This window comes from Anopheles aquasalis, chromosome 2, assembly GCF_943734665.1.
Source record: "Anopheles aquasalis chromosome 2, idAnoAquaMG_Q_19, whole genome shotgun sequence".
Lineage (NCBI taxonomy): Eukaryota > Metazoa > Arthropoda > Insecta > Diptera > Culicidae > Anopheles > Anopheles aquasalis.
The window spans coordinates 75,303,147-75,318,146 of NC_064877.1; the positions used below are offsets into that span (position 1 = coordinate 75,303,147).

Here is a 15,000-nt window from a genome sequence, read left to right on the forward strand (position 1 = left end):
CACCAAAAAACCGCTCCTTCTCGAGATTAGAGCCCGAGCCCGTACTACGCGCCACGATACTTTATCGCTCCAACCTTGCGCCATGACGTCACGAATACGCTGGGTTTTCTCCGCTCTTCTTGCGGACTTATCCGGCCATCAGATAGCACAGGTGCCATTGTCGATAATTCTCTAGTTATAAAAGGTGGCACGGTACCTGTGGCTTCGCTAGTTGCTTTTTATTGGATCAAAATGAAGTCGGTTCTCGCTTTGCTGTGTCTGGTGGCGGTCGTCGCCGCTGCACCTCGTAAGTTCCTTCCACTTTTTCCAACCGTTTAAGGGAATTGGATTGTGTGTCACCGCTTTCTGTTTTTTGCTGTTGACCAGGCTCGGTGCAAACGAAGTACGGATTCCCGAGTGGACGCGTCGTCGGTGGAATCGATGCGCTTCCCGGAGAGTTCCCCGCGATCGTGTCGATCCAGCGCGTGATCCTGGTGGCGAGCCTTCATGTGTGCGGTGGTTCCGTGCTGAACAACTTCTGGATCCTGACGGCCGCTCACTGCATCACGGAGAATCCGCCCACGGCCACCTTCGATATCTGGGCCGGAGCTCACGACTTCTCGGCGACGGAACCATCCCGCCAGATCATCCGAGTCACCCGAAGCCTGCCCCATCCGGACTACCTGGGTGGTGTGAACCCGAGCGATGTCGGTCTCATGCGTTTGACCTCTCCGCTTACCTTCACCGATCGTGTGCAGCCCACCGTTCTGCCGCCGGCAACACTCCTTAACCCAACCGGACCGGCCACGCTGGCTGGCTGGGGCTCGACCGGTGGTACCATCCCGACTACCCCCAACATTCTGCAGAAGGTCACTAAGCCGCTGCTCACCTACGACGAATGTTTTGATGCTGCTGGCCCTGATTCGCCCCTTGGCCCAACCAACATCTGCACTGGCCCGCTGACCGGTGGTGTGTCCGCTTGCTCCGGTGACTCCGGTGGCCCACTGTACTCGAACCAGAACGGCCAAACGGTGCAGGTCGGTATCGTTTCGTGGGGATGGATTCCGTGCGGAACCGTCGGTTTCCCGTCGGTGTACGTCGGTGTGGCGAGCTACTTGAACTGGATCAACGCCGAGGCCATCTAAATGGTTCCCTTCGCTGGCCGCTGGCATTACCAACAGTTCCTCAAACAGCAATAAACAGCCATACCAGGCATACCTGACCTACTAAAATACAGTTCCGTCGCATGGTTGCATAGATAACGTTGCATTTACTAGCACACCCACCGTGGATAGAAAGCGGGTCGGGAAATGAAAGAAAAACTTATAAATAGTAAGACAGTCAACTGGCACCAGTGCATCAGTAGCAAACCAGAACGACATACCACCGCAACCATGAAGTTTACCACTCTTTACGCCGCAGCTGTTCCGTTTTTGCTTATCGTCCTTATCGTCTTGGCCGGAGGCAGTCCAACGGTCGGTGTAGGTCCGCGAGTGAAGCGTCAAAACATGGAGCAGATGAAACCGTGGATGGAGTGGGGCGTGAAATATGGAGGAATCAGTAAGTACTGAACCAGCGACCTCGGGAAACTAAACTTCTAAAACATCTTGTTACTTTGCATCGGGTGCACCCGCATCCAGTGGCCACAACCGTCATCATGCCAGCAGCTCAGGAAGCAGCCAGCATCGCCTCGGCAGGGCGTGAAGGAAGTGGTGAAGGTGGCCAAAGCTAACGAAAGCTTCGTACGGGAATGAATTCGTTTGTGCATCGCTTATCACCATCCGCGCTACCTGTAACCCTCCGATAAATGCTATTAAAGTGAACTGGAAGCAATTTTTTTATTGTTTATTCATTCGCATCACTGGAACAGACCTATCCGATGGTTTATATTTGAGAATTTTGGTTAATCCAATCGATGTACGCCGAAACACGCGTAGTGATGGTGGGATTGCCGGTCTGGCCGCACGAGGACAGCTGCCAGGCGATGATACCGACGATCGTGTCCTGTCCAAGAATTGTCTGCACGGCAGCACCACCAGCATCACCACTGCACGCACCGATACCACCGGTGGCCGGTCCGAGGCACACGTTCTGCTCCGTCACCGGACCGTTGCCTACTGCGCCGTTAACTACCGTCTGGCACTCTTCGTTGGGCATGATGCCTACCTGGAACATCTGCAAATCGTTGGGCATGGTCGGCAGTAGCCCGGTTGAGGTCGCTCCCCAGCCCGAAAACTTTACCACTCCGGCCGGGATGGAGGCGACAGTTGGCAGTTGAATAGGCCGAATGTAAGCGGTAAAACCGAATGGCGAAGCCATTCGTACGGTGGCAATGTCGTACGGACTCGCGGTACCATCGTACATCGGATGCATCGTGAAGCGCAGCACGTTGATGGTCTGTTCGGTGGCCTCGAAGCTGTTCAGCAGCACCTTACCGGCCTGTACCCGGTAGCGGCTGTTCTGGTTGTTGAAGAAGCACTCGGCCGCGGTCAGCACGTGGAATTGGTTCAAAATGGAACCACCGCAGACGTGGTTGGCGCGGGTCAGGATTAACCGCTGGATCGAAACCATCCACGGGAACTCACCGGGGAACGCCCGAACTCCTCCAATAATTCGACGATCTTTGACCGCATTGGCGTTGGCTAGATTTCGGACACCATAGAGGAGACACAGTTTGTTAGGAATGGGTGCTTTAGATTTAAATGTGAGGGATACGAACCGGTCACTGCACCTGCTACGAGTGCCACCACAAGGAGCACAAATGTCTGGGAGAAAGAACGCATCTTCGAAATTACGGAGACAATGTCGACCTCCAAAATGTTTTGAATCAAACTGCATCAATCCGCCCGTGGACCAGGGTGTAATATATCACATAATCCCGGAGGCACGGATCTATCTTATCAGTGCGGAAAAGTAACGATCGATTGTGCCAACTGAAGACACAATCGCCGGAAGAAGCATCGCCTGATATGTCGATAAGATTAATCGTCGTTAATGCAGTGTTTTGTTTGTTTAATCCGTTTGTAGTAGACGCAGTAGATTGCCGAAAGACATAGCAACATGAGATAGTCTTTCGATGATATGCTGCCACCTGTCTCCACCAACACATCAAATAAATGTTGCGACAATCGTAGCGTTTATTGTTCCTTCGCGAGTTAAAAAGGGGCACCACTCACAGCACCGAGTTCGCCTGAATCCAGTCGACGAACGCGGACACACGGGTGTAGATGGATGGTACGTTGATACCACCACAGGGTAGAATATTCCACGTGATGATACCAACCTGCAGGTACACATTGTTGGGCTGCTCCTGAACGGCCGCACCTCCCGCATCACCGGTGCACGTCGAGATACCACCACTCAGTGGCCCGGTACAGAAGTTACGCTCATCAAACGGACCACCGGGACCACCCAGAACCGATAGGCACTGATTGAAGTCAAGAATTGGCACGAGAACCTTCTGCAGCATGTTGGAGAAGTTATTTCCCGGCAGGATGCTCGTACTGGAGGAACCCCAGCCACCGATTCGGACAACACCGGACGGTTGCTGATTCATCGGTGGCAGTGAAATTGGACCAACCAAGTTGTTGTACAGGAATGCTGAAGTGGCACGGACCTAGGACAGGCAAGATTGTAGCAGTGAGTTTCGGTTAGCGCTTCACAGCTTCACAGCTCCTCCCTGCGATACGTACAACGGCCACGTCGGAAGAGCTCGCACCACCTTCATAGTTCGGATGCGTGCGAATCCAAAGGACGGTCAACACTTGTTGCGTATCGGCATCCTGATCGATCCGTAGATTACCGGCAACGATGTCGTAGCGAGCATCCAAATCGGTCCCGAAACAGGACGCCGCGGTCAGTACGTGCTGTTGGTTGATGATACTGCCACCACAAACGTGAGTCCTCGTGGTCAAGAAGGCACGCCGGATCGACACCTGATACGGCAGCTCACCAGGAAGCGCATCCAGGCCACCAAAGATGCGACGGTCTGATGGTACCGGGAAACAATTTAAAGACACAACGCATAATGAGACTCGCGGCCTCCTTCAACTCCTTACAAATATCCTTACAAATACCCTTACCCGGTGCCGCCTCGGCGACAAGGATCAAAGCGACAATCCACAGACCGAGCGTGAGTGGCTTCATGTTGTAGACAAACTCTAATGAAGTGGCACGCACCTTGCGATCATGGTTTTTTTACAATTCACAACTCGATATCTAATCAAGAATGAATAATATTTATAGCCTTTGCTCACTGCAGCCAGGCACACCTGTTCGCCCCATCGATAATCTGCGTCACGTTCGGTGTTTGCTTTATCATCGCACTAATCGAGCGGTGCGATAGCGCCTAGGATCCAGTCCAGGTGTGGTGATACTAGAACGTGCATGGCCGGACCACCACATGGCGCCACCATCCAGGAACCAATGGCCAGCAGATTGTAGGGCTGCAGATCAGTAGCAAACATTACCGGTCCACCGGGGTCCACCGTTGCCCCGTTATCGGTACAGATGTTCGAGGTGTCGAGATAATCGGCAAAAGCTGACCCTAGACGTCGTTGACACTCGTACCAAGGCAGTATCTGCACTTCAGTCGTCTTGTGTGTACGTGAGAGGTGATAAACGTTTGGGAAATACAACGATCAATCAAACAGCTGTGCAGCGGTTAATGGTTTCAGAATTCTTATCGTGCTTTTGATATTTTTCTGTTCTTGCTCTCAGCATCATCGAACCACATTGGATTCGTTCTATCTGTTTACCTGAATCGGAGGATTCCACCAAACCGGTTCCGCGCCTGACTGAACCCGTCCAAAGCTCGCAATAATCGCGTTGGGAGTGGTGCCCGCCGGAAGTAGCACACTATTGGGCACCGGAATTGGTTGAACGTAGCTCGTAAAGTTGAGTGCTTTTCTCAGCATCAGCTACTGGTGTGTGGTGTGAAAAGACAGGGCGAAAGGACGGAAGGACCGAGGGTTCGTGATCACATCGCAAGTCAAAGCCAAACACGGCCCGTACCAGGTACCTACCAGAGCCAAATCGTTACCACCGGTTGGATGGATGGCGTAAGCTGGATGCAGCAGAACCGTATCCACCGTCCGGTACATGCGGACACCACATACAATGGAAAGTGTATCGAGTTTCGGCGCACTGGCGTGGACACAGTGGCCGGAAGTTAACAACCAGCTCGGGTTCAATATGGTTGCACTGCAACGGTGCACTCCTCGGTACCGAACGGAGCACATGTACGGCAGATCGTCCGTGGACTTTGATGGTGTCGGGACAACCGGACCGGCGTTTTCGGACGATGCTTGATCACTCGTGAAAAAGAGAAACCCTCCTAGGGGAGAGGAGAAGGTACAGGTGCATGCCCAGTTCCGGTGCCTCGAAGCTTTCCTGAACTTACCCTTGAGCTGACCGAACAAAGAACAAAGCAGTGCCACAACCGTAACGCTCCGTGCCCATCGTTGGAACATGTTTATTCATTTGCACAGCAACGCACTTGTGCTACTGAACGGAGTAGAGGCTCCCCATAACAATGATAGTCACCGTGTACAGTGCAATTTCAGCCTAGTCTTTAGATGAGCCTACGGCGAACACGCAATGAATGGCGTGGAAATTGCGTGGCCATGCATCCGGGTTAATAAGGCTGGGGCTGCCTGTAACGCTGCCGCTCTTCGCTGCTGTCGTCGCTCGACGCACTGTTGTCGTTGGAAGAATTGTCGCCAACAACACGCTAGTGGGAAATGGACACAATTTACGGTCGATTAGCACCAATTACGGTGAACAATTCCTATCCTTCCACCGGAGACAGTTTACCTGGAGTAAATTTTTCACGAGCTGGCGAGAAGCCGAAGCAGCTTGGACTTGATTGGGGTTCGAAGACACTGACTGCAGAATATCGTTGTACGATGCGGAATCTTCGAGGGACCAGCAAACGGCGTCACATTAGTGAGATGAGCAAGGCGCATGACAACGAAAGGATCTTACCAACGCTGGTTAGCTGGAACAGCAGTACAACGATGGCCAGCAGGGCACACAGGAAGCGCTTCAGGCTATACATTTCTTCCTTCAATTATCGCTGATAGTAGAACCTTCTTGGACAACACTCTTTCATGGAATGATGCCCCAGGGTAGCAGCTAGTACGCTACCGGGTCTCAAAAATCGTAAATTGTTGACGTAAATTATGCGCGAAGAGATAGTGGAGCGTCGAGTGTTTTGATTTCGATTCAAATCAATAACCTTAACTAGGAGTGGAGTGTGGCCAGAGTCCCAGCAAAGGTTATCACTTTTGGCACACATTAAGGGGCCACGCTTTTCGCTACGGCTCGAATTTTGTAATCTATGCGAGGAAGATGGTATAAGCAGCTGATGTTTGTTGATTTGCGACGCAACACAGCGAGTGACCTTCAATTGGAAGTGGCCTGATTTCAAAACTTTATTTAATCTATTTTTAAATGAGAATTCACGGTTTTCACAGTAAGTAATTTATCATTTCATTTACCCGCTAGTAAGATGGTGGCAGTGACAGCTTGGCAGTGGCAACAGAGCATGTCAGCATGTTCGGTACTATAGCTAATAACTCGGTGGAACTCCAATCGTCATCACATGGCGGTAAGGTTTACACTTTGTTAGCTTTGACCGTTGCCTTGTTCAGTTTGTGCATCTGTTTCAGCAACTTTTGGATCGCTTCCTTGGCTTCCTTCTCCGATGAGATCGATTCATCCGAGTTGGAGTTGCTCTCACTGCTGATCGAGTCCACCTTCGGTCGTGGTTTGGCTGTGATGTCATTCCGTAACTCCTCGTCGCTACTCGATTCCGATGAGAACCTTACCGGGCGGTTCAGCTCCTGGAATTGGTGACACAAAGACAATTTTTCAATTCATAGATACCGACATGAGATGATGGTTTTTGTGTAGTTACCTGTATCAGCTTGCCACGGGATGTACGGCCAGCACTTTCCTGGAAAGCGGCAGCCAGCTCCGGACTGATCGAGGCCAACGGTTGATCGCCATGCCGAATGTAGACGGGCACGTAGCCACCCTTTTTAAGATAATCTTTATGCTTATCGGGAAGGGCATCTGATTGGTGAAAGACAACAAAAGACTTCAATACTTTCTGCACGCTTCGGTTAGTAAAAGATCTCAACCATGGCTTTTTCGGAACACAATGCATTTCTCTCGCTCCAGAATAAGTCATTAGAACCACGGTGCAGTACTTTATTGGGTGTTTCGGAATCAGCAGCAGAATCCGCTACGGACGCTGCTGGGGTATTGTTAGTACAGGAGGTGGTTTCGCGATAACGAAATAAATAACATCGATTTGTGCACGGTCGCACAGGTAACTGTGCCGGTTAATGTTTGTAACTGTGCCATCTGGTACAGATGAGAAGCAGCTTTAAGCAGGTTCCGTTCCGCCTTCTTCCAGCCAAACGGTTTAAGCGGCCGGTTGGGCTACGGGCTCGGCTGCGGGTTTCGTGCCAGCTGCCGGTTCCGCCGCGGGCTTAGGTGCCGCTTTAACGGCCGATCCCGCCAACAGTATCTTGTGCTCATCCGATGCCGAATGTGAGTTCGAGGCCACCAAGCTCGACGAATGATCAGCGACACCATGATCAGCTTGCAGCGCCTACAGACAGATGGACGGACGGAAGGAAGAAGGGCGCACGATCATCTTAGCGTCTTAGCGTCTCAGTTGTTCGTCGTCGTCGTTGATGGTTGATCCAATCATCAATCATCACCACCACCGTGACTTACTTGAGCCAGCTCGGAACGACTGACGCGACCTACTGACTCCTGGAAGGCGGCCGCCAGCTCCGGATTGATGTCTGCCAACGGTTGATCACCGACGCGGATGTACACGGGCACGTAGCCTTCGCGTGGTTCCAGCACCTGATAGCGTGGAGCGGCGTCTGTCAGGAGAACGGTACTATCGTAAGCGCTCGCTTCCCACACTGTCTACTACTCCAATCACTCCAACAATGATTTTACAAACCTTTTTTTTATCATCCCAAATCCGAGTTCCCGGAAGATTTTACAAATTAGCAACATGCAGATCATGTGTGTTTTTGTGCGTGTTAGGTGTGTGGACAGACAGTGTATTTGTGTGAGTATGTGAAGAAAAGACGTTTCAAGTGATACCATGCAGAGGTGAAAGATCGCGATGAAAAAATTAATCATCTACCACAAGAATACTTCCATCCGGTTGAGATCATCATCCAACTGTCATCCACAATCCGCTCGACAGCGCTAGGGCATGCATTTTGATTTATATACAAAAAGGAAATCGAAGAAGCCCGTTGCAGAATTCTTCATCAATGTTGTTTCGCCAATAAGCGAATTCCGTGCAGAATTCCGTGCAAAGCAGAACCGCCCCGTCGCCACCATCCCGATATCTATTTATTCTCCTCCACTAATAACGATAATGATGATCACTATAATGATGATGGTGATGACGAACGGTCATTTCAGTCACTTTGTATCGAGCTTCTGCGGCGGGCTGATGGTGATGCTGGGCGCTGAAAATCTCACTGGCCTCTGCACTGTGCTACCATTAATGTGCGCGAGTTCCTAGGCCCACAGCGAAGCCGTTTAGCTACGCCATCTCGAGCCGACACAGACATTGATGGGATTGTTTTGGACATTAACGGAGGGGGGTCCGCTAACTGTTGCTAAATTGTTGCAATTCTATCAAGCCGGGGATCAACTTCTTTAGTTGATGAACTAGGCCCCCTAACGGCTAACGATCGAAGAGCTGAACCGCTCCGACATTCAGTTTGTCCTTCATTAAGTGCCAACCTGACCTCACCACACTTGTGCCCTGCATTTCCTGCACAATCGTTGGTTCCGGAATGGTAGCTTAATCAATCAATAAACCGGTACCAGTTCCCCACCTCCGGGGCCTTCCCTATTTAAATCTCTGGTCCGCCCTTATTTGAATACAAAACTAAGTCACATGCCAGATTAGCGATGTAAAAGAGCAGCTAGTATTCAGCCAGTTCTCGATACGTAGAAACTTGTTCCAGCAGTAACTCGTCTAGGGTGGCGTCGGCGGTATAGAACGCGTTCTAGCCGAGAACCTCGCCGGAATGCAATGTCTCGTTCTCGATTTCCTACGGCGCATATACACGGAAAGGGGTGGGAAAGAAAAGGGAAACTACAAATAATAATACTACTACTACTACTACTACTGGCTGCAGCTGCTGCCATCCAACCTGTTTGCAACCCAGCCAAAACCCCCGGCGTGGCAGCAAATGCGCAAATAGTTGCGCGTACACCCCACGAGGGGAGCGGAGTGACACTCTTGGGTGGTGTCGTTTGGTATTGCGATCTCGTATACCTTGGCGTGCATACAGATACACACGAGCCCACCGCTGGGGGTGGCTGTTCCAGGTGACATTGAACCACCTTCTCGGCCACCGACCGGCTGTGGTTGCAGTTTTGCATTCTGATGACCAAACACTAAACGGTGGACCAATTTCTAAGTTCGGACTCTTTTTGAGGTTAGAGCAAACTGTCCAAAGGTGCTGCGTGAGTTGAAAACCAGAGCATTCCAGGACGGAAGCGTAGGCTGCGAATTCTTGTAATCAAACAAAAAAAAAATAAAAAAAGGAAAAAATGCTAAAATGCATGCAAATACCGGTGCGTCATACGGTACCCCGTAGGCGCCAGTCCGCGGTGGCCACGACATGCCGTGCACAGTTTAACGCCACCATTAGCGTGCGGCGCACGGTTGGAACCGGTTTTTCGGTTTGGATGATCGAATTAACGAGCTCTCCGAGTTCACCTCGCCCCCTACAACTGCCCGTGCGGATGTGTCGTCCGAGATGCGGAACCGAGAACCGATCCATGCCCCATCGCCTCCCTTGCGATAACACCGAGCAACAAGACGGTAAGGCTGGCAGCATTAAAATGAAAAATGAATCAGATTCACAGGGAAGCGAGCGGCCCCGATTCGTGTTCTTATCTTGTTTCTACTCCATCATTCGGAGACCTCTGCGTTTTCCCCGGGCTAAGATTTCCGACAGATTACCATTGGATTAGCAGCCAGCAAAGATCACCTTTCTAATGCTCTTATCTCTGTTTTAAGAGGAAAAGAATGAAGCGCAACAACCTCTGGCTCCTTTCTTGGAGCTTTTTGTGAGAGGGTTTCGTGAAAGTCGCAACCTGGCACGGCGGACCTTCTTTCCGGCGCTGATCCGGCGACTCCTGCTGATGTCAATGACACATCCTCATTCCGGTGCAGTTTGATTGGATTCTCTTCGAAAGTGCAGAGCATTTGTGCAGCTTCCCGTGCCAACTCTTTATGTGGCCAACCTTCTCCTCCCTGTTCGCTTTCTCGTTTCGTACCGATCCCAGGGGCTGTGACCGTGGCCATGGCCACGGTGAAGCGATGCTGCGAAGCTATGTTGCTAATTATTCTACCGTTTCGTTTTAATGCCACTTCGTGACGAAACGCCGGCCGGTAGCTCATCCCCGAGGAGGAGGTTAATGCGTCCGAAGACAGAACGGAAGGCGAAGAGAACGAGACAGAGAGCACGAGAGAGCGAGCGAGTCAGTGGGCGAAAAGCATAAGCTTTGGGTTGGGATTTATTTTATTTCGTATTTTTATGTTTCAATAACTTTCGAGGCGACCGCGAGAACGCGAAAGAGCGAGAAGAGCCAGAAAGCCAGAGCCAGGCTACCGAACCCATCTCGTCGTGGGTCATCACCGGGGAAGGCAAATTGTAAAAAGAAAAGAATGCAGCCTCCATGCAGCAGTAGCATCCGCAGCAACTTGCTGCTTCTGGTGGTGCTTCTCGAGAGCTTAATGGGTCGGTGCGGCGAAAGCGTAGCGTTTGTTAGATAATTGGCAGAAATTGCCAAAGCATCTACTTAAGGTTCGCTGGCGAAAACACTTCAGAATCATTTCAACATTCATTCTGACACAGACCAGCCAGCAAACCCTTGTTGAGCTGCTGCTGCTGCTATTGCTGACCACCGCCAATGGTGGCGAGCGTTCTGCGGAAGAAAAGTTGCTTCACCACTTTCGGTGGCTTCACAGCTTGTTCGGCGGGGTTCTGGGTACGCTTTTGCGTTTTCGCATTCTACTTTTTATGTGTGGTTTCGTGCAAATTATTTTGAGACACAAAAACGGTGCTCTACGTCAGTGTTTTCCTCGATGGAATACCGTTGTTTCAGAGGGTTTTGCATTCATTTACGACAAAAAGAGAGAAGATCATGGTCAATATTGCTACCGATAACTATCTGCGTTTTTAATTTATGGATTCAGTCACTTTAGTACGATCAGATCATTTAACTATCAAGCCTCAACTCGATTAACGAGCTGCGAAAGCCATGGCAACTGGTGGGCAAGGCTATCGACTTATCGACAACCGGCTAATAGGCGTTCGCTCCTTCGCAAGTGTCGGCAGTAACTACTCATTACTTGTAGGCTCGAACAAACAGGAAACTCGTTGGTTTTTGCACTAATATCACCATCGGCTGGGAGCCACATTCTTGTGGCGTGCCTTGTGGGTCCGTCACGATCTGCAATCCATCGTGCATGAGCCAGCATTTGACATCAGCATGATTCGCCAGTTGTGTGCGCAGCCAAACAGCGCAAAACACGCCGTGAAGGTGTGTTTGAGCACGAATTATGAATCACCGAATCATCGAATCTCCGGCCGCCGGATGCGAGTGATCGAGGTAGCGAGGTTCGCAGAGCAGCCCCGTCTAAACGAGACCACGAGTGACCTTGCCAGGGGTCCGGTCGGTTCAAGTAAAACTGATTATTCTGCTTTAATGCCGTCATTGGTATACCGATCGCCGAATGGTTGCGGGCAGCAGTTTAAAGCATCAAATCGGTGATGCGCGATCCGGTACCGTGGGCCAAGGGGAAAACAGTCGTTTGCTACAGTCGTAGATCAACAAAAGGTATTACGAAGAGCAGCAGCAGCGTAAATTCAATGGACCTCAACGCCGCCACCAGTCGTCCATTTAGAGCATTCGCTTTGACTCGCTGCTTTGAGTGTAGGAAACAGTGGCTGCAGAGTTCGTGGCATTGTTTAGTGATTCATCGCTTGAACATTACATTTTTATGATACCACATGCGAACCACATGTCACAACGCCAATCTGTTGCAGAATGCACTGCAAGCTGTGGCCCGGAATGAATGTCTAACTTTTAACTTCTTTCGCGGTCAACATCCGCAGTTAAAGTTTGGTACCATCATCAATCATTTAAATAGAGAATAGCGAATCGAAAAGAATGATGGAACGATGGAAGTTAGACCATCTATACTGGTAGATAGGAGGGAGTCAAAGTGGGAAGTTTACATCGGGATCAAATGAAATCCTTTATGATATGTGTGCGTGTTTGTTGAATATAACAATGTCTGTAAGTAAGAGTGTTGGAGGAGGAGAAGAAAAAGATTGCTTTTGTGATGATCTACTGGGATAAGTTTGCTAATTTATGAAGTCATCTCCGGTGCCAAAGGACGATGATGATGGTGAATGATGAACGCCTAGCTAAGTCACAACACTTTATACATCTTTTATTTACATGCACATATACACAGTGGAAACACTTGCTACACACCGATAGACCGACGAACTACGAGAACGAATAGTACAGAAGAGATCATGCAGAGAGATCATGCAAAAGTATAGTAACACAGTGACAGAGACAGAGGGTGGATGATTTGTTAAAGAAAAGGAAACGGTACGACAAAGCCAGCAGCTCACTCACCTCCTGCATGAATCATGAGGACGACCACCACCAAACAGCTCAACACGGTTAGCTTCATCATTTTCGGGGGGGGGGCACTTTCCACGCGAAACTCCTTCTCAAGACGATCACCAACGACAATTCGTTTCCTTTAAGCGCTTTTGCCAAACACACAAACACACCCGTTCGCGATCGCAAGAACCGAAGTTGAATGCACCACACAGACACAAAAACACGTTGGATGTCGTACGAAAAAGGATGCCCCGGACGCGGGAGTCGGAGAGACAGAAAAATGGACCGTCCTGTTCGCTGGAGAGCTTACGAGTAAATGGTCAGCGGCGATCGTGGTGCCGCTGGTTTTAAGAACGCGAACGAACGTTGCCGCGCCCGGGGGCCAAGTGAGACGGAGCGATCGAGAGACTGGAGTGTGAGCGTGAGCGATGTGCTTATGTGAAAGGGTGTTGGAGCAGGTAGACAGGTAGCCAGGCTGGTTGCTGGTGGAGCACTGTTCCGCCGTGGCTGATGTTGCTGATCGATCGATCAATCCGCACGATCGCGGACTTGCTGAGTCAGAGGGAGGTCTCCGATCGTACCCCCCCCGGGGGAGGGAAGGCGAATTCTGATGTTTGCAGATTGTCCAGAATGGCGCGTGTGGTGAGCAATTAATGGAGCTCCGAACACCGAAAAGCCCTGGCGTGGAGCAGTTCTTTGTGACTGCGGTGAGATGAGATCTTCTTCCTGATCCTCCTGATGTTCCTCGACTCCTGTTTTGGTCTCGATGTTGGTCGTTGTGTGGCCACACGCGTACGGCAGTTACCGCGTTGCTGGGACCGTCTTCGGTCGTTCCGTCGGGGACTGAAGATCCAATCCTCGATCGTTGCTTCTTTTATGAGAAGATTTCGCGTCTTACTCGAGGAACGCAGATCGTTTTGGCGTTTTTTTTTTGCAGCTCTAGCACGCTCTTTCTCATTCTCTCTCTGGCATGTCATCTGCTCATATTCGCTCATCTCTCCCGTACTAAAAGGATAGTGAAAGGTCGTGAAGAAACATGCGTCGTGGACAAGGGGACACCACAACCACGGCGTTAATGGGGGGACGCACTGGACGACGGTGTTTTGACCGCTCTCTTGTCGCGCTGCTGTTGTTCTCTTGATTGTGGTCGGTCCCCTGCCCCCTTGTGGGCCAGTTCATGGCAGTGGCGTTCGCTGAACGACGTGTGTTAACTTGTTAACGGGTTCTAAACGGGCGCTTCGAGAGTGAGGTGGGGCTTAGCATTAATTTGAGGGCCACGACGATATTGAGCTTCTCGTGTTACTCCTATTCTCGGTCAAGTTTTTGGCAAAAGCCGTTTGGTGATCTGTTGGTCTTTTGCGGTTCATTTGGCGCAGCGGTTTTGGCCTCTTCGTGACCGTGACGCCAGAGCACCGGTTTACAGTTAAATGTGGCTGCAGTGTGGAAGTGGAGCAGAGGAGGTAATATATTAAAACAAAGCCAAGCCCCCTCCGGAAGAACACTTATGGCCACTCGGTGTGGAGTGCAAGAAGACGCTTTCCTCACGACCGCTCGCTTGCCGGAATGGCGTACCATAATGGAGAACAGCGCGCGAGAAGATGACCGGCATTACCGATGGATGGCGGTCCGTGGAGGATGTTAAATTGGTGGAACAAGGTGTGATCTCTCTCTCTTTTGAGGGGGGTTTCCGCTTGAAAGTTGAGAGCTAGAAAAAGAGAGAGAGAGAGAGAGAGAGAGAGAGAGAGAGAGAGAGAGAGAGAAAGAAACGATGTTGAGCGCTTCACCGACATTTCCCATGACGAAGGGGTACGGAGATGGTGAAAAGTGTGAAGTGTCCATCATCGGCGACACAGCCGACCTGGTAACACTGACCTACCCTGGCTCCGGTTGAGCAGCGGCTAGCGACTGAGGAAGTCAACGATCGAAGCTGCCACGAATCGTGGTGACTACGACTTCAACGACACTCGGTCCGACCGACCGACCGGTCTGCAGATATTATTAAGAATCGTGCGAGCTTTCTCGCAGAAAATTCCTCCAAGGGAAACGGTCGAGTGCGATGCATTTGTCTGCTGCTGTTGCTGCTGCATCCTGCCGGCGATGCATTCCGACCCGGGAGACCAATGGCCACAGGATGGGAACAGATTAAAATAGTTTAGATTTCTACTGCTTCCAGCGGCGATTCCGGCTGTGCTAATCGCTTTCGACGTGGTCATTCGAAGTCTGCACGAAGTCTGGCTCCCGTGCAAAGAAGACGGCGGCGACGACGACGATGACGATGGTTGCTAAAGCCGCTGTAAGCGATACCATTCC

At 50.8% G+C, this 15,000-nt stretch overlaps 5 protein-coding genes and 1 pseudogene across 6 annotated transcripts; 2 read left to right on the forward strand and 4 right to left on the reverse strand.

Moving 5' to 3' along the window:
- Nucleotides 1-231: 231 nt before the first annotated feature.
- LOC126568886 (trypsin-1-like) lies at nucleotides 232-1,124 on the forward strand. The gene is made up of 2 exons (XM_050225560.1): nucleotides 232-286; nucleotides 367-1,124. Exons 1-2 carry the CDS (start codon nucleotides 232-234, stop codon nucleotides 1,122-1,124), a joined length of 813 nt encoding a protein of 270 aa, XP_050081517.1.
- A 249-nt stretch (nucleotides 1,125-1,373) lies between these two features.
- Nucleotides 1,374-1,744, forward strand: LOC126577137 (uncharacterized). Its single transcript, XM_050238567.1, has 2 exons — nucleotides 1,374-1,539; nucleotides 1,620-1,744. The coding sequence occupies exons 1-2, from the start codon at nucleotides 1,374-1,376 to the stop codon at nucleotides 1,709-1,711; spliced, it is 258 nt and encodes an 85-aa protein (XP_050094524.1). The 3' UTR covers nucleotides 1,712-1,744.
- A 119-nt stretch (nucleotides 1,745-1,863) lies between these two features.
- LOC126569314 (trypsin-1-like) lies at nucleotides 1,864-2,817 on the reverse strand (annotated as a pseudogene).
- Nucleotides 2,818-3,107: 290 nt separating this feature from the next.
- Nucleotides 3,108-4,172, reverse strand: LOC126569199 (trypsin-1-like). Its single transcript, XM_050226134.1, has 3 exons — nucleotides 4,062-4,172; nucleotides 3,672-3,967; nucleotides 3,108-3,595 (listed from the first exon to the last, which is right to left on the reverse strand). The coding sequence occupies exons 1-3, from the start codon at nucleotides 4,123-4,125 to the stop codon at nucleotides 3,152-3,154; spliced, it is 804 nt and encodes a 267-aa protein (XP_050082091.1). The 5' UTR covers nucleotides 4,126-4,172; the 3' UTR covers nucleotides 3,108-3,151.
- Nucleotides 4,173-4,304: 132 nt separating this feature from the next.
- Nucleotides 4,305-5,450, reverse strand: LOC126577149 (trypsin-1-like). The gene is made up of 4 exons (XM_050238578.1): nucleotides 5,381-5,450; nucleotides 5,004-5,314; nucleotides 4,737-4,898; nucleotides 4,305-4,574 (listed from the first exon to the last, which is right to left on the reverse strand). Exons 1-4 carry the CDS (start codon nucleotides 5,448-5,450, stop codon nucleotides 4,305-4,307), a joined length of 813 nt encoding a protein of 270 aa, XP_050094535.1.
- Nucleotides 5,451-6,395: 945 nt separating this feature from the next.
- On the reverse strand, nucleotides 6,396-13,025 carry LOC126569127 (uncharacterized). Of its 2 annotated transcripts, none has more exons than XM_050226015.1 (3): nucleotides 12,700-13,025; nucleotides 6,899-7,056; nucleotides 6,396-6,824 (listed from the first exon to the last, which is right to left on the reverse strand). In XM_050226015.1, exons 1-3 carry the CDS (start codon nucleotides 12,758-12,760, stop codon nucleotides 6,597-6,599), a joined length of 447 nt encoding a protein of 148 aa, XP_050081972.1. In that variant the 5' UTR covers nucleotides 12,761-13,025; the 3' UTR covers nucleotides 6,396-6,596. The 2 variants fall into 2 exon arrangements, with proteins under 2 accessions (XP_050081972.1, XP_050081973.1); XM_050226016.1 differs by lacking the exons at nucleotides 6,396-6,824; nucleotides 6,899-7,056 and adding exons at nucleotides 7,166-7,600; nucleotides 7,729-7,883 and having other exon boundaries at nucleotides 12,700-13,022.
- Nucleotides 13,026-15,000: the final 1,975 nt, after the last annotated feature.